The 27090-nt window shown below is 43.0% G+C and overlaps 1 protein-coding gene across 2 annotated transcripts in view; it reads left to right on the top strand.

The window, feature by feature from the left end:
• The window catches only part of LOC308077681 (uncharacterized protein), a 29320-nt gene extending 10363 nt beyond the window's left edge, over positions 1-18957 (top strand). Inside the window, exons 3-10 of one of the 2 annotated variants that reach the window (XM_080418538.1) lie at positions 1245-1374; positions 2245-2571; positions 3440-3742; positions 11669-11847; positions 12310-12420; positions 14161-14244; positions 14525-14618; positions 17022-18957. In XM_080418538.1, the coding sequence (XP_080274664.1) occupies positions 1245-1374; positions 2245-2571; positions 3440-3742; positions 11669-11847; positions 12310-12420; positions 14161-14244; positions 14525-14602 (1212 nt within the window). In that variant the 3' untranslated portion in view covers positions 14603-14618; positions 17022-18957. The remainder of the gene's footprint in view (positions 1-1244; positions 1375-2244; positions 2572-3439; positions 3743-11668; positions 11848-12309; positions 12421-14160; positions 14245-14524; positions 14619-17021) is intronic. The other variant, XM_080418539.1, reaches the window with a different exon arrangement.
• The last annotated feature ends 8133 nt before the right edge of the window (positions 18958-27090 follow it).

The following is a 27090-nucleotide window of genomic DNA, read 5'->3' as shown; positions in this document are numbered from 1 at the left end:
CAGAATCTGTTCCCATTGCTGTACAAAATGTATGTCATCCATCCCAAAGGACGGGGTTTTGTGTAAGCGGAGTCCGCGAGGAATCCGCTTTTCACGCCAATACTCTGAGAGTGTAATAGAATGCCAGAGGAATCTGGCTTCAGTCTTTTTTGCATCTTCAAGGTCTCTTGTGAGAGTAGGTGTACATGACACTGTTGGTTGAATAAAATCTTTAAAAAGAGACTGTGGAAGAATAATACTTGCACCTTGTTCTTCAGTAAAGTGCAACTGCGCCCAATGCTCTAATTCATCTAATGCTAAATTCTTTACCCATCCACGTACAGGTAAAAAATACAAAATATCCTCATTTATAAATTGTAACTCAACCCATGTGGTATATATGCTCAAGTGTCCCTGTGGACTGGCATATATTGGTCAAACCAAGAGACCACTTAAACTCCGTATAGGCGAGCACAAAACTGCTATTCGCACTAACAACCCAGAATATGCCATGGCCAGGCATTATAAATCAGCAAATCATGGCTCTCCAGCATCCCTGAAATTCTGGGGAATAGAAAAAATTTCAGTCCCATCACGGGGTGGAGACATAATTAACAAACTGCTTCGCAGAGAAGCATTATGGATCCATAACCTTGACACCCTAGAACCCAATGGTCTAAATGAAGAACTGAGCCTTTCATGCTTTCTATAGACGGTCCCTGAGGTTTCCTGACATTGCTTTTGTGTGCTCTGTACTCTTGAGAGTGTTCCCCTTTTCTCTTTTTTGTCAATTATCTTTCTTGTGAATTATTATTTAGTCAAAATGTATTCAAAATGTTTTTGCATTGGCCTAATTTTGCTTGGCCCCTCTTTCTACTTGTACACTGTTTCTAAACCAACCTTAACAAGGCATTATATGTGTAGACTATTTTCTATATCTTGTAATATGCTAAATGGTCCACATGCCCAGAACTAAGCCTAATCACTACTGATACGCGCAACCTTGAGACTGTGACATGCAGTACTAGGTAATTACCACTAAACAGAGGGCCATCCACCATTGGTTTATTGAGAGCACAGCCCATGCTCACCTCTGTATATAACTGTCTACCTTGTTGCTGCCACCTATGACTCCCCCCCCCCCCCCCCCCCCCCCCTAAGATCTGACTTGAATTAGAACTGATTACAAGAACAGAATATCACATTTCATTTAATCTCTGACTATGTATGTATTTATTCATGTGTTTGTGTTGTGCCCCCTGCAGGTGTTGGACCCACACTACGTGTTCTCTGATGATATTTTCACCGTACGCAAGGTGACTGAGAAAGACGCCGGAGAGTTTTCGTTCCTGTTGGACGGCGTCTTGACCGACGTCCTGACATTGGTGGTCAGAGGTGAGACTGCTGGACACCTCAATCCAGGGATATAACTAAAAACAGAAACAGAATTACAAAAACTAGAATAATAAAACAACATTTTAGTTAACTGAAATAAAAATGAAAACGAGGCTTTACGCAAAAACAGTAACTAACTGAAACTGTAGTGTGAGCTTACAAAACTGACGAAAACTAAATGAAATAAGAGAAAAGGCCCTTAACTCTCTCAGTGCCAGACCCCGAGTTATCCCGAGTTTTAGGGTTATACCCTCAGTGCCAGAACGAGAAAAAAAAGTGTTCAGAACCCAAGATATCATTATCTGAAGATTTGCAGCTCCATCCACTCTTTGTTTAACCTATAACTGAAAAAGGCTGTATCTCGCTTCCTAAGCACTTTTTTTTTACTTTGAAAAAAAAAAAAAAAAAGTTGGCAAAGTTTGCAATCATTTTTTTTTTTTCATTGGCACTGAGAGAGTTAATGGCCCTTACTTTGTCAATATTTCATACATACAAGGTCATCTAACTGTGCCAGTTTTACATTTTTGTTATAGAGGGCAATTATAATGTATTAAGGCATATAAGGCTTATAAGCCAAGGATCCTTTTAAGCCCTTTTGTCAAAAAGTGCCACTAATAGTACATCTACAATCTGATGAGACACTTTATAAACATTTGATATTTACCACTTCCGTACAGTCCATACAGTTACTTGCATCAGTGGAATGCAGGTAAGGACTCAAATTGTAAATATTAATTACCAATATTTGGAATCAAGTTAAATTAATTTACCTCAAACTCTGCTGCCTTTCATATTTTGTGTACCAATCACGTTTTTCCCCCTCTCGGTGTGTGTGTGTGTGTGTGTGTGTGTGTGTGTGTGTGTGTCTAGATTGTACAAATAAAGTGGAAGTAGAAGTAGTTTATGGAGACACCTACAACTTCTCCGTGCGCTCAGGTGCGTACAGCCTGGAATTCACCCCACAATGGCACTCAGATGAGCCAGCGGTGCTACTGTGGAATCGCACCGGCACACTCCCACAAGCCGCTGGGGGACGCAGGGGCAACCGAAAAGCCGCTGGGGAACGCAGGGGAAGGCTGGTGGACAAAGAAAACAACAAGTGGATGATAGAGCGCATCACGCATGAACACAGTGGCTACTACACCTTCAGGGACAAGAAGCTGGATTTTCTCTACAGAAGACAGATGATAGTTAAAGGTTAGGATGCAATAACAAATAACGGTCCTTTTATTCATATTTTGTTAGAGTGTGATGAATTGACCAGTGGTTCTCAAGGACCCCCTAAATTAATTTGTGTTTGGCCACGGACCCCCATCTGTAAATATTGGTGCCAGGGACCCCCATACAAGATTTGTGTTTGTTGTTTAAAAACATATTCAAAATGTTACCATTTGTTTTCAAGATGTGAAATAATCGTACAAAATAAATAGTGTAAGGAACTTAAACCATTAAGGAAAGCATCTGTGTCATTTTTAGATTAATAGATTTCGTTGGCTATTCAAAAGTAGCAGATCTACAAGCTCGTAGCGCGGCACCGAGTGCCACGCTACGAGCTTGTAGATCTGCTATTTTAGAAAAATCGTGAAGATTTGTGCAAATTTTTTAATATATATATATGTTTTTTCTTTAAAGCAAACATTTTAACTCAAATCTATGCTTCTGGGGGATCCCTGGAACAACATATTTTGACATTTATTTTGACAACATATTTTCAGCCAAATACATATCTTTTTGGGGGTCCTTGACATGAAAAAAGTTTGAGAGCCACTTATATTATAATATTTTTTTCAAAAATGTTTTAGGAATCCCCAGAAACAAAGATTTGAGTTAAAAATGTTCGCTTTAAAATATATATATATTCAAAGATTTGCCCTCTGTGCCGCGCTATGAGCTTGTATATCTGCTATTTTTAAATAGCCAAAGAAATCTTAAAATGACACAGATGCGTTCCCGACTTCCCGGTCTTAACGGGTTAATTCTCTGAGATTCTTGCTTTTCATCTTGACTTTTCTTCCACAGTGAAATGGGTAAATTTTACGCATAATCTCTTCTGTCTCGTATACAGCGCTGCACCTATATTTTGACAAATTTCAGGGCGAGGAGTTTGAAATCAGATTTGAAGTGGACCCTAACGTGTTGGACATGAGCTACACCCCAACTGGAGGCTGGGAGGTGCCGTTGATGAAGGACGGCTGGCTGGTGGATGAATGGGAGAGGGTTTTCGATGGCAGAATGTCGAGGCACACCACAACCAGACTGCTGCAGGTCAGGATCAAGGACGTCCAGCCGTCTGACGCCGGTCACTTTGAGATCAGTGACCAGCAGGGCCGCCTGGCTCTGCGGGTGCAGCTGGACGTCGAAGGTGATGGTGAGTGATGCTGCTACACATCATGGCCTTATAGGTGGCTTAGGCTCAGTGGGCAGTGGTTCTCAGCTTTTTTGCATTGTTTAATACGTTTTAAAAAACTTTCCAAAATAGCTGTTTGTCCTACGTACATGATGTCTGGCTTAAAGGGATAGTTCACCCAAAAAATCTATTATCAATTATTCACCCCATGGAGACTTGAATTCATGGATATTTTTAGTTTTTGTCTCATTCATAAGCCAATAATTTGATGACCAGCGGACCGGTAGGCAGCGGTTACGGTAGGAGATACAAAGGAAACTCTTAGTGTCTCCTACCGGAACTGCTGCCGGTCATCAAATTATTGGCTTAGGAATGCGACAAAAACTAAAAAATATCCATGAATTCAAGTCTCCATGGGGTGACTAATCGATAGGAAAAAAAGGCATTTTGGGGGTGAACTATGCCTTTAAGTGGCTAACATCATGTCCCTCACACTTGGCTCTTCTTCCATGTTATTTAGACAGATAGGTTAATTGTTTAGGTAGTTTCAGTGTACAGATTATTGTCTCCGCCGTAGGTGGAGAATATGTTTTCGCTTCGTCTCGCCGTGTGTGAGCAAACATTGTTAGCCAAGCTAACATTGGTCAAGCTCCACGTGACACGTGTCAATATGTTGACACCAATGCCTTTGATTGGCTAGAGGGACGCATGACGAAATAAAATTCTATAAATAGGTGTGTCACTTCAAAAAGCATCTACTTTTTGAAGTGAGGTAAGACAGGATCAATCAGTCTTGATTGGAACAGTACCTTCCAGTCCAAATCACCCGTCCGTGCGTGTGTGTGTCCCTCTGAGAACACCTAACATTGGTCAAGCAAAGGCGCAGAAGGCCAAAGCTAAGAAAGCATACTCATCTACAACAGGGACATCAGGCAGTCTCCTCCACAGTTGCCCCTGTCAGCCTCACAGCTGAAGAGCTGGAGGAGGAACAGCAGAAGGTTCAAGAAGAAGAAGAATCGTATCCAGAAGGCTTTCCGTCGTACGTCGCTCGTTCCTCTGGGCAGAGACAGAATCTACAAACAATACTGTTTTTTCCCTTCCACCTGTGCTCTGTTTGTGGAGGATGATTACTTTGGGCTGACGGAGGACATGCTGGAACCCCACCCTGCATCTCTACAGGATGAACAGATGGAGGATGAAGGACAGCAGGACACACAGATGGACACCATACATAGCCCCACCTGTATCCCTGCCAGTTGCCTGCCAGTCATACGCCCCAACCAATGGGCCTTCTACAGCTCGGAGGAGGAGGTGGAGCAGCTGATGGAGGCATTGAACCTGCAAGGTCACAGAGAGAGCAGCCTCAAGGAGACGCTACACCAGGAGAAAGACAGAATCACACAGATACTGAACAACACTGCTGCTGTCAAATATAATTATAAAACCAAGGCCCCAGAATCCCTTGCTACAGCTGAGAGTTTCGTGGAGAGCCGACTCAGAGATATGCTGTTGGACATTGAGGAAAGAATCTACGAAGGAAATCTGGAAACGCTGAAGATAACGGAGAGAGAGACATGGAGATCAGCATTGGAGAGAGGACAATATGAACTACTGGCTGCTGATGGCAGAAAGAACGGAGAGATGAATGGTGGAGAGGAGATGGAGGTGGATGACTCTCAGCCAGTGAACAGTACCGTCCACTGCCTTGCTCATGCCCTGTTTCAGATAGAACAGGAAATCGAACGCAGGTTCCTCCAAGTTCCTCTAGGCGGCGAGGAGTCCAAGAAAGACAAGAAGAACGGTAAAAACAGGAAGAAAAAATGACGACCCGTCCAGTGACAGTGACTGTAATACTTATAATCGGCTGATTGTTTAGAACCGGGCTCAAGAGCCACTGAGAGGCCTAGCTGGTTTGTACGGCCAGCCAGTTGTCCTGGTACTCTGTGTAGGGCAATATGTTCCTCGAGCGTCGCTGATTACACTGGATTGCCTGATGAGCTATTCCTGGTCGATGTTGTTCACTCTGGAAGGGTTAAGACTGGGTCTAATGCCGATGATGAGATTAGATCAACCCTGACATACGGCTTGTTTTATAACACTGAGGGTGGCTCCTGACATCACGGCGGTGATGTCAGGTGGTGTCCGGCATTCCCACATATGGAGCTGGCTATGTCTGTCATGCCCAAACCGGGGACTATGATGTCAGTCCTGGATGGTTCCGGTTATCTCCGTATATGGGGTTTCTAGAAGGAGTGTTCTGATGTCAGAGCTAGGTAGGTTTTAGGAATCTCCTTTCCTAGCTATTCTATACTGTCAGACTTTGTCTCCATTTATGGGGATAGGCGAGTATGCCCCGAATGTTCGTAACAGCCGCCCCACGGGTTTCCCGTGGAAACACGTAAAATATTTTCAAGAACATTCCTGGCATACGCCGCCCCACGGATTTCCGGTGGAAATACGTAAACATTCCAGGATGTTCCCTAGCATCCGCTTCCTTCTCTTATTCCTCCCCCCCCTTTTTTTTCTTTCTCCCTTTTCCCACACCTCCTTTCCTCCTTTCGGTCTGCCATCTCGATCTGCCATCTCGATCTGCCATTTCTGCCGGACTTGGAGGTTTTATAGGTAACACCTCAAGAAATGTTTCCAGAACTGGTCGGCGAGGGTTTGGCTGTGTCTCCATCTTCTTCTGCTCATCATTTCTGACTCATCATACAGTACTTGCGGTAGAGATGCGTCCCGCCGCCCCATGAGGAGGATATTTTGTCCCGCCGCCCCATGAGGAGGATATTTTGCCGCCCCGTACAGGAACCCATCGGTGGTATGCATGATCTTGGTGACAGGTTGTGATCCGTCGTTGGTCGTTGGTTGATTGTCACGGCTCTCGACCTGCGGTTGGTTGTCTCTCGACCTGCGGTTGTCTCTAGACCTGCGGGTGCTCATCCTCTCCAGGCCCCTGTCCTTCCTTCGTCCATTCTCGAGATTGTACGTCATGGAGAATGTCCAAATGGGTTTGGTTGCATTGTGAGCATTTCTTGAGTAGGTCGCAATGGTGAGGTCTTCCACATTTCCAGCACCTCCCTGCTTCGATGATCCAGCGCTGTTTCTGATCCTTTGTTAACTGCTTGAACCCAGCACAGTAGTTCAGCGTGTGCTTCTCCTGTGTACAGTATGGACAATATGCTCTGTTATTCCTGCTTTCGTTCCACCTCTGAGCCTGTGCAGGTTTTGGGTTTGTAGTATTCATCATTATGTTACAGGTCTCTTATACGGCTGGGTAGCTCTCTGTGGACTTCGGATCCTATGTGTCCGAGCAGTGTTGCGTGGACTGCGTACCTCCGGTTGCCGAACGGCCCGTCGGGGGCTAGGGACGCGTGGCGTCCTGTGCCGGTTGCGCTGTGGGCTCTGCTCCTGGTGACCACCTATCTGTGCTCCTTTACATCTCATCCTCATTTCAAACAAGAGCCATTCTGCCAGGTCCGGCAGAAAGGGGGTCCGAATCCGGTTCTTGTGTGCGGACTTCTGGAATATTACCCTTAGATCATACGGCAGCCGATCTAACAGTTGCATGACATAGGTTGCACATCTCAGCTCCTCTCTTCCTTCTCTCCCGGATCTTGATAACAGAGCCACCAGGCCTCGGACTTTCAGAGTAAATGTTCGGAATGCCTCTATGTCTCCATTCCGAATGGTGGGTCCCTGTATGAGCTCAGCGATGCCCTGCATTGCCACTTGCTGAGGCTGCCCGAACTGTTCCGCGAGGGCTGCCATAGTCTTTGAGTAGGGGTGTGATGAGTCTGCGTGAGACTCCGCCACTAAGTAGGCGTCTTCAAGCTTCAGATGGTCGCATAGAATGCGGAACTTGAATCGTTCTCCTGTGTTGGGAGGGAAGGCATCCTTCAAGGCCCCTTTTAACCTTGCGAACTCTCTAGGGTTCGGAGAGGCAAACACCGGTATGATGGGTACTGGTCCCCGATAGAGCGTCTCCCCTGGAGGGCCATGTCGCCGCTCAACTGGGGTTCTCGACCGGTGCCTCCTTGCCGAACCCCGATTGGTCGAAGAAGAACTTTGCCTGGAACGGGTCTCCCTACGGAGCTGCCGTTCAGGCCTCGAGTGTCGTCTCTTGCGTGCCGAACTCTGATCGGTCGCTGATGAGCTCTGCCTTGAACGGGTCGCCCTATGGGACCGTCGTTCAGGCCTCGAGCGGCGTCTCCGGCGTGCCGAACCCTGATCGGTCGCGGAGGAACTGGAATTCTGCCTGGAACGGGTCTCCCTACGGAGCTGCCGTTCAGGCCTCGAGCGGCGTCTCCGGCGTGCCGAACCCTGATCGGTTGCGGAGGAACTGGAACCCTGCCTGGAACGGGTCTCCCTACGGAGCTGCCGTTCAGGCCTCGAGCGGCGTCTCCGGCGTGCCGAACCCTGATCGGTCGCGGAGGAACTGGAACTCTGCCTGGAACGGGTCTCCCTACGGAGCTGCCGTTCAGGCCTCGAGCGGCGTCTCCGGCGTGCCGAACCCTGATCGGTTGCGGAGGAACTGGAACCCTGCCTGGAACGGGTCTCCCGAGGGGACGGCCGCTCAAGCCAGGTGATGTGCTTCGTGATCTGAGCTGGGGGTCCCTGCGTGCTGGGACCGGCCTGCGGCTCCGGTGGGGGGTTGATGGGTCCCTGTGTGTCGGGACCAGTCCGGAGTCCCTGTGAGGAACCATTAGTTGGCACTGGACTGCTGGTGTCTGTCCCATTCCTCATTCCTCCTGACAGTCCTTGGCTCGCTCGGGACTGCTGTTGAATCCGCTGCTGGAGCGCTCTCTGTGTTCCTTCACGTCGGAGGCCCCCCACCAGCTCCTCCACGTAGGCATCTACTGCCGTGGTGGGTGCCAGTACCCCCTCCATCGGGTCGCATGCTGCCTGATCTCTCATTGAGGTCCGAACGGCAGGATCGGAGTCCTCTCGCCGCCCCTGGTGTCTCCTTTTCCTTGTGACTTTTGGCATGTTTCCCCTACAGTCCCCTACAGTAAGTCTTGAATCCGGCTATCCGGTTCGAAGGACCATTGTAATACTTATAATCGGCTGATTGTTTAGAACCGGGCTCAAGAGCCACTGAGAGGCCTAGCTGGTTTGTACGGCCAGCCAGTTGTCCTGGTACTCTGTGTAGGGCAATATGTTCCTCGAGCGTCGCTGATTACACTGGATTGCCTGATGAGCTATTCCTGATTGGGTCGATGTTGTTCACTCTGGAAGGGTTAAGACTGGGTCTAATGCCGATGATGAGATTAGATCAACCCTGACATACGGCTTGTTTTATAACACTGAGGGTGGCTCCTGACATCACGGCGGTGATGTCAGGTGGTGTCCGGCATTCCCACATATGGAGCTGGCTATGTCTGTCATGCCCAAACCGGGGACTATGATGTCAGTCCTGGATGGTTCCGGTTATCTCCGTATATGGGGTTTCTAGAAGGAGTGTTCTGATGTCAGAGCTAGGTAGGTTTTAGGAATCTCCTTTCCTAGCTATTCTATACTGTCAGACTTTGTCTCCATTTATGGGGATAGGCGAGTATGCCCCGAATGTTCGTAACAGTGACAATGGCAGTGCCAGTGGTAAGATGGTTTTGGAACGTTGGAGAGAATCTCTGCAGTCCTGCTCCAGTCTTTCCCAAGTGTTTGTCCATCTGTCCACTTTGGAAAAGAGCATCATTTGGGCAAAGTCTCTCCTCAACGCTCGCTGTAAACTGTGCAGACGGAAAGGAGACGCAGAGACTATGTTACTGTGTGACGGATGTGACCGAGGACATCATTTGCAGTGTTTGAGACCCAGACTGAAGTCTGTCCCGGAAGGAGACTGGTTCTGTCCAAGCTGTCGTCCCAAGCAGCGCTCTGTCCGTCCCGTGTCTGTTTTCGCTTCGTCCCGCCGTGTGTGAGCATGGCCCCTAGCCAAGCTAACACTGGTCAAGCTCCACGTGACACGTGTCAATATGTTGACACCAATGCCTTTGATTGGCTAGAGGGACGCATGACGAAATACAATTCTATAAATAGGTGTGTCACTTCAAAAAGCCGTTTACGTTTCTTGAAGTGAGGTAAGACAGGATCAATCAGTCTTGATTGGAACGGTACCTTCCAGTCCAAATCACCCGTCCGTGCGTGTGTGTGTCCCTCTGAGAACACCTAACATTGGTCAAGCAAAGGCGCAGAAGGCCAAAGCTAAGAAAGCATACTCATCTACAACAGGGACATCAGGCAGTCTCCTCCACAGTTGCCCCTGTGAAGGAGGAGGACTCCTCCTCTTCCTCCGATTCGTCCTCCTCCTCAGAGGAAGAATCGTCAGCTGAGGAAGAGGAGCCAGTGAGAAGTTGCCCCCGTCCTCCAAGTTGGTCAAACGGGGACCTAAAGATCAACAGGTGCCATCCAGAAACAGCAGCTCTGCTGGAAAGAACTCTTCATTGGTCAGTTTTACGTGACATCACAATATGTAATATAAATATATAAATAGGAGGCTGAGATCACACAATGTAACTCCCATTATGCAAACTAAAGAATCAGCAAATGAGCATCTGAAACCTGATGAAGACGCAAAGGCGCAGAAGGCCAAAGGCCAAAAACAGAGAGAAGGAATGCAATTAAACAGAGCTAAGAAACATAGAGAAAGAATGAAATTAATCAGAGACAAAGAATCGCTAAATGATAAAAGACGAAGACTAGCCATGAATGCTGACAATATGACACAGCAAAGATTGCTACAATCTCTGGAAGAAAAAGTAGAAGAGTCTGTAGAGAACATCGAAAGGAAAAAAAGGAAGTGGTCAAAGTATTCAAGTAATGAAAGAGAACATCAACAAGCACATAACACCAGTAAGAAGAGACGGTACAGATCACAAGAACTAGAAGTTGATGAAGCTGCTCTCGCATTCTTAAAGATGATGTCAGATAGTGGACCCAATTATGTCTGTGGTTCCTGTGAACGAATGCTCTACAGAGAATCAGTGGCAGAGTTTAAACCTGGAAAGTATACAGGAACGATAGATATTGTAAGTCTCCTAGACAAAGACCCAACTGCAATCAAGCAAAACAACACTTGGATGTGCCACACGTGTCATCGGTCCATTAAACTTGGGAAACTCCCTACACAGGCTTGGGCTAACAACTTATTACTCGACCCCATACCCCGAGAACTGCAGGACTTGCACCCGTTAGAAGAAAGGTTGATAAGTCAACGTATTGCCTTCATGAAACTTGTTGGCTTGCCAAGAGGCAGACAAAAGGCAATCCATGGTAATGCAGTCAATGTGCCATCTAACCTAGACCTAACCTAACCTAGAACATTTTATTAAGAATAAAGTGAGAATAAATATTTCTTTAACATTCACCTTTTAAGAAAGAACTTTTTGTTTAACTAAAAGATATATATTTTACCCTACTGTATCTCATTAGTTATTGCTATGATAATATAATTGCTATATATCAGATGCGTCATAGTATATACATTTTTGTAATACAGTAATACATTTCTGACAATTAATATTATTGTCTGTTCACCTGCCAGAGGTTGTATCTCATTACTTATTGTATCTCATTACTTATTGTTATGATAATATAATTGCTATGATATAGTAACATGCTCTATTTTACGTAAATTAGAACATTCCTAGACAACTATGGTTAAAGATAGGGTAGGTGATTTCATTTGATTAAAATAGCACGGGTCTGCTGGCGGAGACTTGTGCTCCGAGGAGCACATTTTCTAGTTATTTTTGATAGTATATTGTTTAGACTGATGCTAGGTTCTTGGTTTACCTGTGATCCTTACTGAGGCACTACACTGTCTCTCTGCATTTGATGTATTATGTTTACCTTGCTTGTTGTAAATCGCTCTGCATAAGAGCGTCTGATAAAGGCCTTAAGTGTAAATTGTATTGCTCTCATAACATTGTCATCTTCTTGTTGTTCTTACAGACTCATATATTTCTCATGATAGCATTTCCATCACCGTTGCCATTGCCGTGGTCCTACATGTATCATTGGTGCTGGTGGTCGTCTGTGCGTGTGTGTGGAAGTACAAGAAGAAAAGCAGACAGAACAACGCTATTCCTCTCAATGAATTAGCAGCAGCAGAAGCTGTATCTTTAACTGATGTAAGTACCAAGAAAACCCCCAAAATATAACGAAACCGTTGTCTCCATGGGGTGACTAATCGATAGGGGAAAAGTCATTTTGGGGTGAACTATCCCTTTAATCGAATATTCTAGAAGCAGGGGACGAAAAAGTATATATTTTTTAATAATGGACTAAATTGATTAGTCTGATTAACCACATAACCCTGTGCTACACTTTGTTATACAACTTTGACGTACACAAATAACGAAAATAGCCAATCTACAAGCTCACAGCGTCTTATTTTCACAATTGTATTTTTAAAAAGTAAAATCTTTCATTTAATCGTAATCAAAGAAAAAGTTTGAAATAATGATGATATTGATTAGAAGTCATATCGCCCAGCCTTACAGGCTCCTGTCCCTCCAGCCTATGGGATGTAAGCTCTGCTTAGCTCTGTGTTTTCATGTCATTTCAACATTACATCCTTGGTTCAATTCCAGGACACCGCTCAACCTTCCACTTCAGCTCATCCTAGTTCATCTCATGGACCAACTTACCCTTCTGCCCCACTGTCCCCCAACGAGCCTGGATCCTCTCGCCACCACCCATTGGTAGGTGCTTTAACCCATTAACTCTTTCACTGACAGACTTATTTCAGACTGTGTCGTCCCAGTGCCAGGAAAAAGGTGCATTTTTCCTCTGTTTGTTTTTTAACATTGAAGTGAATGGAGCAGCAATTTTTTGGATAGCGTTATCTCCTAGTTCCTTTGAGATAAAAAAAATAATATTCATATTTTCGTCATTCCGTCATTGGCCATGATAGCCATAGAGCCATCGGACGGGAATTCCCGTCCGGGGCAGTCAAAGAGTTAAGACCGGGAACGCATCTCTGGAAACGCAAATCGTGGAACATTTTAGCAAATCTTTGAATATATAGATATTTAAAGCGAACATTTTTAACTCGGATCTCTGCTTCTGTGGGGTCCCTGGAACAACATATTTTGAGATGGGGGTCCACGGCCAAATACATATCATTTTGGTGGTCCTAGACATGGAAAAGTTGGAGCACCACTGATATAGCAACATACTAGTGATGCGCGGGTCGGGTTTTTTCATGACCCGCCCCGCCCCGCCCCGCCACGGAACCGAACCCGCCTCAACCCGCGACCCGCCTCAGTGTATAAATCAACGACTCAACCCGCCCCGCGACCCGCGATGAAAAAAAAAGATAATCATGAGTGAGTGTGAGTGAACTGCTGCGCGACACCGTAGCCTACATCGCACATCAGTATAAACAAATTAAGATGTTTTGGCCTTTACATCTAGCAACCTTAATATGCAAAACCTACAGCTTGTGTTTAGTTTTGTTAATGTTATACATGAATGATCATGGCGCAAGGGAGGTTACTTGCCTTAGTTGCCTGGCTGCCTGCAATGTGTCACCAACTTTCGCCACTAACACTTTATCCATTGCAGACAGACAGTCACTGTGCTTGCTTGCATAATATCTACGACCCATACGAGTTCTGGTTTTAACGGGTTTTATTATCGTCAAGTGGGTCCGGCTTGGTTCATATTCTATCACTTCGGGACCCCGGTTCTGTTTATCATTACACCCAAGCGAACCACCCGTACGCAGCGCTGATTAGGAGGAGATGCAGCCGTGTAAAGCTTAATTTGTGCTTCGCCGTATGGTGGTGTTGTACGAAGAATAGGCTGATCTATCGGATAACTGCAGCGCTGTGAGACACAGCAGCACCACACTGACATTGTCAGATCATGATAAAAACTTTAAATAATTATGATGGGTTTTAATGGTAGTTTTATCCAAATATTAATAATAGGCTTAAATGTGATTTTTATTTGCGTGTGAGAGTGGTGTTGATGACCCGCAACACCCGCAACCCGCATAATTGCCTCTGAAATTCTGACTCGACCCACCCGCGCCGCGGGTTGACCCGCGGGACCCGCGGGTCAACCCGCGCATCACTACAACATACTGTTAGGATTTCAATTTTGTTTTAGATATGTATTTGGCCGCGGACCCCCATCTCAAAGTTTTTTGTTCCAGGGACCCCCAGAAGCAAAGATTTTAGTTACAAATGTTCCCTTTAAAAATATATATTGAAAAGATGTGCACACATTTTCAGGTGCGACACCGAGTGCCGCACTATGAGCTTGTATATCTGCTATTTTTGAATAGCCGAAGAAATTGAATAACAGCATCATTTGATCCACTGACCACCAACCACTGGTACTGTTGGGCTTTATAAATAATCATTTTGTCCACCTCAAAGTTTTCATTTATACCCTGACTTATGAGGATTGATTAGGATCGTTTCATCTTACAGGGCATGTATGTTCCTGAAAGTTCATCACATGGACCAACCCCACTCTACCCCAAAAAGCCTGGACCCACGGACTACCAACCACTGGTGGGTGCTTATACACCATCATCGATCCACCTAAAATGTCTTTGTCCAGTGCTCTTGAAATAGCGTCAGGGAAACTTGTTCAATGCCATTTTGATTATGCCTGCACTTGTGTTGGAAATGAGCTTTCTGGCTTTTTGGTGTTTTATCCTTTGGACAGATAATGTACACATATGTGTATATGGTCATGCATATGCTTTTCTTGGTCAATAAAATGAATTAATTAATCGATCTATCTATCAATCAGTCAATCAATACTGATAAGGATTGTTTGATCTTCCAGTTCCAGGCTCCTGGTCCAGTACAGTCCAGTTCAGCGTCTGGTCTTCCAGTCTTCATCCATCCAACAACCCACTTCTAGTGTTACTCAACCACTGGTAGGTGGACTGTCATTGTGTCTTCTAGCAGTGGTGGAAAAAGTACTCACATTATTTACTCAAGTAAAAGTATCAATACTGCAATGTAGAAATACTCTGTTACAAGTAAACGTCTGGAATTTAAAAAAAATCTTGAGTAAAAGTACAGAAGTATTGGTATAAAAATATACTTAAAATACCAAAAGTAAAAGTTCTCAATATGCAAAAGTTTTCAAATGTATAAAAATCTTTTGAAAATAGCAGATCTACAAGCTCACAATGCCTCACATCACGACGCATTGTGAGCTTGTAGATCTGCTATTTTCAAATGGCCGAAATGTATATAGAGCGTGCCAAAAATCCTGAAGGGGGCGTCAACAAGTGTCTTTTGGCAGCTGCGGAAGTCTTTGAGGGGTAAAAACCAGGTTGACTTAACATTGCCCAATGCCACGCCCCCCCGTGGTGACGACACGTTGGCACGCTCTATAGAGACACACGGCCGGAAGCGGAAGGCCTACAAATCCACGCCCACTTTTGACACTCGGGGTCCGTTAGAACGATGAACTGCAGCTCTCAATGCAATCTCTATGAGAGGCATTGTAAAATACCGTCATTTCACTGGTTAACTACTGAGGCTGTAGCGATTTTTTTTGTGTTCTAATAATCTGTCCCATTTGTTTAATTTGTCCTTTTTAATGTCCCCTATCTTTCATCTCGATATACTACCCACAATATACTATAACATACTCCATCAGTATGTCAAACCGCTAGCATCGGAGATCCAGAGTTTAAGTGGTCGCATGGTATATACGCCACGGACGCATCCCTTGAGGTTTTCAATACCCAGAAAACTGGCGAAATTGGCCGTTTTCAATAGGTTTTGGTCATTATCTCTGGAACAGAAGGTCCAATATGCTCAGTTCAAAGCTTGTTGGATGCGTGACTTTGAGGACATTAAGCACGCAATGACACATTTTCGTTTTTTTTTAGGGGAGGCGAGATCTTAGTTGGGCAGGCGACCGCCTCTCCTGCCTCTACAGTGGGTACGCCACTGGTCGGTGCTCGGCGCTCATAAAGACAGTGATGTCACTGAAATGCCCGTCTGCTGTCTACCCTCTGCTGTGTTAACATTATGGGTAACTCGTTAAAGTGGCAAATTAAATGTGAAACACATCAACTATTAAGAAAACAAGAAGATATGTTGACAAAGACACTCCATACATTTGGAAACATATTTTTATTTAAATCAATATCGTCTTCAGTTAATGTAGGATAATTTTAAAAGTAGGCTAATTCTCATATCCTCTCATAGGGAATGCATTGGCAGCTGCAGTTCATCGTTCTAACGGACCTCGAGTAGCGGCGCTGTCTCAAAAGTGGGCGTGAAATTTGTAGTCCCCGTGTGTCTCTATAGGGCTGAAGTGGTAAATGTATGTTTTTGTAATGATAATCAAAATGTGCAAAGTAACTAGTAACTAAAGTTTTCAAATAATTGTAGTGGAGTAAAGGTACAATATTTGTCTTTGAGATGTAGTGGAGTAGAAGTAAAAGTACTGAAAATTGGAAATACTCCAGTAATTTTTTTTTACTGAAGTATAGCACTTGAGTAAATGTACTTAGTTACTTTACACCACTGTCGTCTAGTGTTACTCAACCACTGGTAGGTCGACTGACTCTTTCCACAATATTATCATCATTCCACCATTTATTTAGCCCAGTAATAGGCCTGAACAATTGTGACATTTTACTTGACGAATAATTGTGATTAACGATTTCATTGGGTTTCTGTTGTTGAACATTATGAATAAAAAAATACATTTCTGTTTGGCTTTTAGGGCTTTGTAAACAAAAGTTGCACAGGGCAGATATGACAGATAACACATTTTAATAACTTTCAAACTTTTTTAAAAAGCGACGCGTTTTGAGGTTGTTGATCTGCTATTTCCACTATTTTTGATAATGAACATGGTAATGATTTTGACGATTTGGCAAAAATGTTATGGCGATAATGCAGGGGTCTTCAACAGGGGGTCCGGGACCCCTAGGGGGTCCTCAGAGTTACTACAGGGGGTCCGCCAAATCTTTGTGTGAAATGATTTAGTTTTTTTTACATTAACCACTTGAACCCTAGTATCCCTTTTCTTAGGAGAACTTTAGCCAAAAATAGCAGATCTACAAGCAGATCTACAAGCTCACAACGCCTCGCAGCACGAGGCGTTGTGAGCTTGTAGATCTGCTATTTTTAGCAAAGGTGTAGGTTTAGAGGGGGAAAAAGAGCAGACCAAGTAAAAAAAAAAAGTTTAATCTGAAACACAATTTTATGCAATCTAGAGGGGGTCCCTGCTTCCATCTCTTTCTCAGCTAGGGGGTCCTTGGCCTGAAAACGTTGAAGACCCCTGCTTTAATGTGTTATTTTCTTTACAGGTGTCACCTATGCTGTGCCTTTGAATTCTGACCTCTGGACTGTGACCTTTCAACCTCAGCTTTATCGTCACATAACAGGTTTACGGGTGTAAAAAGAAAGCGGGTGAAATTCATCGTCGTACAAACTGCCATGATTTGTTTTTTTTACAAAACCAAATGATAGAGGTTGAAAGAAGAACTAGGAAAGCATGTCAGCAATGTCAAATATTCCTGATATATAAATATGGTGCATGCTTAGAATAGTGTGGGCCCGGACGGCTGGCGTTCACATAAAGGTCTAGCTACCGAGATCTCTGTCATTAAAACAACCACAAACAGTGGTGGTGAGTGGTCAGACTGTGAAAGCACTGCTCATGAGAGCTGCATCGGAGAAATTCAGTACATAAGGTGACATATTCTTCCCTTGATCACACAGACATACTAAATTCAATTTACTTCAAAAACTGCCACTGAGGTGAATCAAGTTTAAAATGTCTACTAGAGAATGGTAATAGCTTCCTACAACAGGAAAAATCATAGAATAAACCTCCTTTCACCTTACACGAGTTCGAATCCCGATCCCGATGACCTTTTCTGCGTGTCACTCCCCATCTCTCTCTCTCCCCCATTTCCTGTCAGTCTACTGTATACTATCAAATAAAGGCAGGAAAAGCCATAAAACATCGTAAAAAAAAAAAAGAATAGTGTGAATAGTTTAAAGATATAAAAACATGTCATAGTCCATTGTGCATTTAGTCTCATGTGCAGGTAAGACCTCGATTATCAGACACCCTGCTATCTGCTGCTAAACAGTCCCCACCCCCCTTCTCCTACATCGGTGACCTTTTAACCTCTCCTTACTGCCCAGGCCCCTCAGGTCTGCTGTCTTGGGGCTACTAGCTGTCCATCACGACTAAACCCAAGATAAATAGGAAACCAAAGACACGCCATCTTCGGTTTACTTCCTGTATCTGTGTGACGTAGGCGGTCACCTTTTTAGGAGACCGGAAGCAGGTTGGAGTCCATTAATTCCAATGGGAGAGTGAACGTGAACACAGCTTCTGAACGATTCTTTAGCTCCATGGTCACTGAACACAATATTGGACCCATTCTTCACAAGCCACGTAATTCTCCCAACATTCTGACACTAAAATGGAAGAGGAAATAAATTAGAAAATCTACTTTGTTATTGACCTTTCTCTGTCCCAATAGTAGGGTTACCATACGTCCTCTTTTACCCGGACATGTCCTCTTTTGGGGGGCTGTCCGGCCTGTCCGGGTAGGGTTTTATAAAATCCTTCAAATGTCCGGGGTTTTGAGCGTTTGGGTAGCGTGTACTGTATCTGTGTATCAGTAGGGGGGGACGTATCTTAGCAACAATGAAAGCGCATGCACGCGTGCTTAATTTTGTTTTTATTTGTATTTTATCTTATTTGTTTATGTCTGTTTCTGGTGTTACTTTTATACAGCTTTGGCCTTGACTTGGCCAGGTCTCACTTTCAAAAGAGGTCGGGAACCTTAAGGTGCCTCTCCTGGTCAAATAAAGCTTACATATATACACATTCACAAGCATTTGAATCCTCCTGATACGGTTGATTTGGTTGTTTTTTATTGTTTTTAATAACTGTCAATGTGGTTTGTTTCTGGTTTTTAAATCTTAAACTGCCAGAGTTTTCTTTTTTTTACCCTCACAGTCTTTTCTAAGCTAGTACTTAGAATGTTTTTTATTTTTTTGTCCGTTTATTTTTTAACATTGAAGTGAATGGAGCAGCAACTTTTTGGAAAATGTTGTCTCCTGGTTATTTGTGACAAACGGAAAACCCCCCCAAAAAATCTTTTTTGTAAAAAATATATTTTTTTAACGTTTTTGGCAGGCAATAGCTAAATTCTCAAAAACGTTTATAAACGTTTTTGGCAGGTAATGAGTTGTTAATAAAGGTTTGTTTGCGTTTTATTACTAATTGTCTATTTGTGCCTCTGAGTTGTATGTATCATTGTTTATATTGTTCTGCACTTTGATCAACAAGTTGTTTTTAAATGTGCTTTATAAATATATTAGATTTGATGCACCAGGTCACAGTGGGAACTAAATGATTATTATTTCACTTTCTTTGTTATTGCTGCAGTGCTATAATGTTGAGAAAGTAAAAACAAAAGAATTGAGCTCTTGGTAAATACTATAGTAATGTTAGGAACTATACAGTAATGTTTGGAACTATAATGTTTGGAACTATACAGTAATGTACAGTGGTGGACAGTATACTAAGTACATTTACTTGAGTAGGCCTACTGTACTTAAGTACATTTTTGGACTATCTGTACTTTATTTGAGTATTACATTTTTTGTATACTCCACTACATTTCAAAAGCAAATGTTTTACTTTTCACTCCACTACTGTATCTACACTGGACAATGACCCCAAATTGACATGTATTTGGCTGGGGACCCCTATGGAAGTCCATAGGTCCAAAAATAACACTAACACACACACACACACACACACACACACACACACACTCTAAATATATACACATAGATACCCATGCAGGGTCAAGCCGTGCCTATACTGATGCTGCGCTGAGAGGGCTTTCAGACTGAATAATGGAGTGAAGCTAAATGAAATTTCAGGCTGAGTGTTAAAGGTTCACATATTTCCATCGAATGTTCACATATTTTTGCCCAATATTTGCCTATTGCTGCTGTATATTGACCTGTTAAGACATGGCCAGAATAAGGCTAAGAAACAGAAGATCTCCTTTTTGGAGAGCAGCTGATCCAAGTAGTTCACAAACAGGTACTGAACACAACGTCACACAACATTAACACACCTGCTAGACACAACGTGACACAACACTTATTACACTTAGTGCAGAGTGGTTACCAAACTCACGTTCAGATGACAACATTTTAAATATCATTTCAAAAGATTTCAAAATATATATATATTTTTTTTGATAATTAACAATTGATTTGAGCTAAAAGGTTTTATTCCTTGATTTGTTTCCCTGCAGCTGGTTTGTACCTCGCTGTTCCTCGCTCTAAGTACATTTACTCAAGTACTGTACTTAAGTATAATTTCGAGGTACTTTTAGAATTTTTAGAATACTTTTACTTCTACTCCACTACATCTCAGAGGCATCTCAATATTGCACTTTTGCTCCACTACAATTATTTGAAAACTTTAGTTACTACTTACTTTGCAGATATAAATGATTACATTATAAAATATACATTAACCACTTTAGCCCTATTTAATACCTAGGCTATTTGAAAACATTTTAGTACTTTTACTTTTGGTACTTTAAGTACTTTTGATACCAATACTTTTGTACTTTCACTCAAGTAAATCTTTAATTCCGGACTTTTACTTTGCAGTATTGATACTTTTACTTAAGTAAAACATTTGAGTACTTTTTCCACCACTGCAGAACAGTCGTTGTGAAAGAGATGAACATACAAAGGCCTCAATATGAAAGAGATTCCGGAACACTGTTGAAAAAGAAGGTCCCTGAGGTGAACAGAGGATGATGCTGAGAGTTGGTAAATGAAGAGGGCGAAAACACACATTGGTTCAAATGAAATTATTTTCTTTTATAGAATATAAATCTCCTACTACCTCAGGGAGGAGATTTGAGTCTTGGTCAAAGATTCATCAAGACCAAGACTCAAACCTCCCACCCTTCAACTTTATTCTTTATTCTTGTGCCACCAGGCTGATGAGATGTTTTAAAATTTAGATCATACTTGAGGTTGGAGGGAAAGGTGGCCGCGGGTCAAAAGATGAAGATCCACAGCAAACATCACTGAATCTACTAGATACACCTGATGATCAGGGTCCATTAAGGTACAACTGAGATTTTATTCTACAACCAGCCGACTTTGTCCAAGGACGCAGCTGGTGGAATATTGTCCTCAACATAGAAGGTAAATCAGTGAGTAATCTCCATTCTGATGTAGAAGTGATATCTTGTTCTTGTTGTTTGTCTGGCTGGGTCATACCAAAGACATAGGGCACCCAGTGCTTCCCTTCTTGCCACTCAGCATCAAGGGGGTAAAATGGGGGTAAAATCCCCAAATCAATGTGTATTTGGCCACAGATCCCCATCTGAAAATATTTTGTGCCAGTGCCAGTGAAGATTATTCCATATTTTTAGCCGATCGACAAGCTACATTTGACACATTCACGTTTTTTTATATTTCAAATATAGTTTGAAAGTAAGAGTGTTGTTTTAACTCAAACCTTGAGAGCATCAAACATCAAAGACAAGTGTCCAGAAGTAGATTTGAACCCAGGTTTGTCATTTCACTGGCATCTACACTAAACAGTTCTCTAAAGCACCAGGTCCACTAGGGGGCAGCAGACACGCAGCTACTTGGTCAGATACCAAGCTCATGGAAGCAACAAAATTGGTAATCAACTCAACAACAAGGTGTCAATCAACTCTAGTCAACATAGCAGGTTCTGACAGAGGGTGGGACTAACAAAGCAGGAAGTGAGACAGTCAGAGAGAGAAACAGGTGAAAACAAACATATACATTAAATAATCTGGTAAATGTCACCAAATTAAGAGCCAGGGATTAATATCAGTGTGCATACAGTATATCAGCGTGTGTGTGTGTGTGTGTGTGTGTGTGTGTGTGTGTGTGTGTGTGTGTGTGTGTGTGTGTGTGTGTGTGTGTGTGTGTGTGTGTGTGTGTGTGTGTGTGTGTGTGTGTGTGTGTGTGTGTGTGTGTGCGTGCGTGCGTGCGTGCGTGCGTGCGTGTGTGTGTGTGTGTGTGTGTGTTTGGAGCTGGGCTTTCACTCAGTATTTCTGCATAACCAGCTGACATTAATAATAACTACAAGATGGACTGGCTGGTCAACTAACACACTAGGCTGGAGGAGAAGAGAGTGTGTGAGACATTTCAACACGTTTCTGAGTGAGCATGGACGCTATCTGAGAACTGTAATGATGACAGGGACATTTAGGACGTTATAGCCTTGAAGGCTGTGATACATTTCACCGCCACAGGAGGGCATAAGAGTGATCTATGGCTGTGTATGCTATATGGAATACATGGAATGTATGTAATATCACAGCCATTCTAGGGCTAGGAACTTTAATAGTGTTGTGGTGTTTTGGATAGTGTGCTTCAGGACCTGCTACCAAAGCTGTTGCAGTAGAGGTGATCACTGAGTTCTCCAACAGACACACAGACAGACAGAAGGGTGGGGCTGGGTTCTCCAGCACACAGAGTGAAAATATCTGAATAAGCTCACAACTTGTCACGATGAGACACATTTGTGAGCTTGTAGATCGACTATTTCCACTAGTAATTAACAAATGATAATAATAATAATGTAAAATGATTAAATATGGCCTATTATGGCCGTAGTATATTATTTAATTTGATTGTTGGTGTCAGTTATTTCTGTGTATATTTAAGTTATTTGTCATTATGCAATTTCTGTCTGAAAAGCCTAAAAGCTAAATGGAAATTTATGTTATGTTACTTATATGTTCAAAGGAAAAATACAATTACATGAATTGTATTGTCTTTTTCCTTTGAACATTGGCATACAGTATATAAATTACATTTCTGTTTAGCTTTCAGGCTTGATCAACAAAAATCGTTATGGCAAATAACTTACAAAGAAATGACTGACACTGACTCTTACCAATTGTTCAATTATTTGTATGACAAGGAATTGTCAAGTGAAATGTCATGATCGTGACACTGATCTAGGATCTGATACTTATACTCCATTATTGGTTGATTGTAACAGTTGTAAACACCAGCGGTGGAAAAGGTACTCAAATTATTTACTAAAGTAAAAGTATCAATACCACAACTTAGATGTATGTTTTGTAATAATAATCAAAATCTACTAAGTAACTAGTAACTAAACTTGTCAAATAATTGTAGTGGAGTAAAAGTATAATAGTTTCCTCTGAGATGTAGTGGAGTAGAAGTTAAAGTACTGAAAATTGGACATACTCCAGTAAAGTAAAAGAAATACCTTAAAATTGTACTTAAGTGCAGTACTTGAGTACATGTACTTAGTTACTTTACACCACTGGTTACACTCAACTGTTTCTCTCTCCCCCCCCCCCCCCCCCCCCCCCCGCGACTCAGGTTGAAGAGTGCATCGCTGTCTGATGTCTGGCTGACATCTCACAGTGGACGTCTTGTCTTCTCACCTCCTCAAGCTGAACCCAGACAAGACTGAGCTTCTCTTCTTCTCAGGTAAGTCCTGCTCCATGCAGGATCTCATTATTTCCATAGACAACTCCCTGGTGGCTTCTGTTCCAACGGCCAAGAGCCTTGGTGTTGTCCTGGACAGTCAGCTCTCATTCAGAGCCTTGGTGTTGTCCTGTTCAGTCAGCGCTCATTCATTCAGAAAATACATGGGCAACTGGCAGCCCCCACCTTCACTTAATGCAGCCCGCAGGTTAATATCGGAATACTGATATATTATTGATTTCAGCTGTTACAGTTCCAAACATGCAAACATGACCCGCTTTATTAGTAGCTTAATGACTAGTGTAAAATCCATTGTCTATTTTTGCTACTTTTGTGTGTCATAGAATGGCTAAGTACGGCATTAATTTGCGAAAAAAAAAAGTTAGAATACGGAGATAAGAGGTGTCTGCCCAACAGTATTAGACTAGGCAGGATTTCAGAAAATGTGCTTATTTAAAGTGCTGAAGGCAAATCGTGTTAATTTATGACACACATGTTTTTTAGGGGTATTAAGGTGTGCTGATTCCAAATCTGCTGTGTGTCAAGCTCAAAAATGGCCGCTAAGCCCTCAAAATTGACCATTTAAAGATGGCGGCCGCCACTATGCTGTAATATATTACAAAGCATCTTTTTGACTAAACAAGGTAGAAACTTGATTTTTTTTTTTAAATAGGTATTCAGATTTTTTCAGGTTTTTCATTAGATATTTTGATTTGAAATCAAGTGTGAGGAAACTGCTTAAAACTCATATATTGTGAAAATTGTCATTTATTGGTGAATATTGTTCCAACCAACTTTATCCGCTCCAAAGAGAAACGACTGTCCACAATACAATTGTGTACACACACACACACACACACACACACACACACACACACACACACACACACACACACACACACACACACACACACACACACACACACACACACACACACACACACACACACACACACACACACACACACACACACACATAAATACCAGAATAGCGTCTGCAGTGAGTAGATGGACATTGTCATATAACCTGAGGACAGACATAGTTTCTCAGACATCAGCTTTGCTAGGAATGACATCAGGCAATGAAGATGATGAGTACACACACAATGAGTGCACAAAAACTAGACCAGGAGACCTGGATGTGCCAGACCCCTAGTGGTTAAATACTAAAGGTGACGTCGAGGTGACGTCATGCGACATCTGAATGGCTGGGTAGGAAAAGAGGGACAGACCGACCAACAAAGCCTCATGTAGGCCGACCCCCTGGGTCTGGCAAAAAGAATGGAGAAAGACGACTCTGATGAAGGCAGGATAGTTGTGTCATTGAAACAGCATGGTGTGTTTCAAGATGGTGGAGACACATTGAAAAACATGATCAACAAGGATGTAGTCACATCTGAGATTCAGGAATCTCTGCTTAATGCAGAAGAACTTGGACAAGCACAAATGAAAGTATTTGTCGAGAAACGTCTATATGAGCCTCCAGATAGTGACCAGCACCTGGCTCTGAAATCACCTATTCGAAAGAATAAGGCCAAGACATTTGCCTCTTTATATGAAGTTGAGCAACTTTCCAAGGGCAAACAAAACACTATCAAAGTGGATAGGAACATTCTACAAAGGCTCATTACAGCTTACAGAGCAGGGCGCCAGGTAAACCTTGAAAACATCCTTACACATGAACTCATGACCATCCCACTATCTTTGGCGACAACTTATGGTAGTCTACATTCCACAAAAAAATCTGTGCTAGTAAACATACTGACAGAACAAGTCCAAACCCCTGCAAAAGTTACACTTGATGATTCCAGCTGCCTGCTCATTGATGGCCAAGCACTCGTGATGGCACTAGGAAAGCAACCTGGCATTAGAACATTTGGTGAATATGCCAACATGTTTGCTGGAGCTGTTCTTAAAATGGGAGAAAACTGCCAGAGGATTGATGTAGTCTTTGACAGGTATCAAGAGCTAACGATCAAAGCAGGCACAAGGATTAAACGCAAGCAGCGCCACCGACCAATACGTCGTAAAATAGAGAACGAGTCCGTTCCTCTTCCACCAGACTGGTCTAGCTTCATGGCACTTGAGGAAAATAAAGCAGACCTTGCTCTATTGCTTTCAAACCATCTGATTAAACACAGCCCAAATAATCTAACCATCATTGTATCAGGGGGGTTTGCCGAAGTGACCACTGTCAAGTCATCGGATCCAGATCTTGAAGTCTCTCTTCCAGTACATGAAATTCGCACGTTGCTTTCTGCTGATCAAGTTGACACACTACTTGCCTTCCATGCTGTCACTGGCTGTGACAGCGTGTCTCAGTTCAGTGGCCACAGTAAGAAAACAGCCCTGCAGGTGTTCCAGCAACATCACACAGATCTCATTGGGCTTGGAAAAGGCCCTCTCACAGTAGACATAGCGAGGTCAACAGAGAAATTCATCTGTAAGATATACGGTGTGCCTGAAGTTGATACATGCAATGAAGCAAGAGTCAAGTTGTTTTGTATAGGTCGTGCACAAGAGACTCTGCCACCAACCTCAGATGCAGCAAAGTTTCACATCATGCGTTCCCACTATCAAGCTCTTGTCTGGAACCAAGCTCACTTGCCACATCCTGATCTTCCTCCAGTGACCGAAATGGGATGGATGCACCTGAATGGTCAGTTGGTGCCACGGCTGCTTTCTCTGCCACCTATGCCAAAAGCATGCAGGGAGATCACGTCATGCAGTTGCACAAAGGGATGTCTCAGCCAACGCTGTGGCTGCAGGAAAGTACGTATGGAGTGCATTGAAGCGTGTAATTGCAAGAAACTTGGCAACACCTGCCAGAACACTGAGGATGACTGGGACTAAGTCCATGTGTCTGCTGCCTGCAAATACAAGTCAGAAACACAAATTAAGGCAATTGTACATCTTAAAGCAATTATTCATTAACAACCCAAAAAAAAGGAAAAGAAAAAAACATTATTCATTACCAAAGAGGCCAATTTTCACAATATAAATTATATAAAAGTGGTTCCTTCACAATTGATCTTATATCAGAATATTTCATTGTATTCCCCATATATGTAAACATAAAAAAGCACATTTCAGTCTATTTTCTACCTTGTTTAATCAAACATATAGTGTTTTATTATGTTTCAGCATAGTGGTGGCCGCCATCTTTAAATGGTCCATTTTGAGGGCTTAGCGGCCATTTTTGAGCTTGACACACAGCAGATTTGGATTCAGCACACCTTAATACCCCTAAAAAACATGTGTGTCATAAATTAACACGATTTGCCTTCGGGGTTAAGATTTTTGGAAAACTGAATGTGGCCCTCTGGAGTGAGTGTGGAAATATAGTGGCCCTCTCCATCATCAAAGTTGCATCACCCCTGATTCAGAACCCTGGTGTTGTCCTAGACAGTCAGATCTCATTCATTCAGAACCTTGGTGTTGTCCTAGACAGTCAGATCTCATTCATTCAGAACCCTGGTGTTGTCCTAGACAGTCAGATCTCATTCATTCAGAACCCTGGTGTTGTCCTGGACAGTCAGATCTCATTCAAGGCACACATTGCAGCAGCCACTCGATCCTGTAGGTTTACACTCTTTAACAGGGCTTTTCAACCTTTTTCAGGCCAAGGACCCCTTAGCTGCAGTGGTGGGAAAAGTACTCAAATGTTTTACTTAAAGGTAGGGTAAGTGATATTTTAACTATATTTTGATAGTAATCATTGCTATAGAGTGTTTGTTCAGTGACAGGAGTCTCCCCGTCTCTCCAGCTCTTTAATAAACATAAAATACATTTTCAGGTAGGTGACAGCCAATCAGGAGAAAGTACCCATTTATCAGCTTCATTTTATTTGTCACCACTTCCAAT

This window comes from Gymnoscopelus braueri (genome assembly GCF_963280865.1).
Source record: "Gymnoscopelus braueri genome assembly, chromosome: 21".
NCBI classification, from domain to species: Eukaryota; Metazoa; Chordata; class Actinopteri; order Myctophiformes; family Myctophidae; genus Gymnoscopelus; species Gymnoscopelus braueri.
Note: the sequence above shows the minus strand (reverse complement) of the source record. Positions and strands in the feature narration are given on the sequence as shown.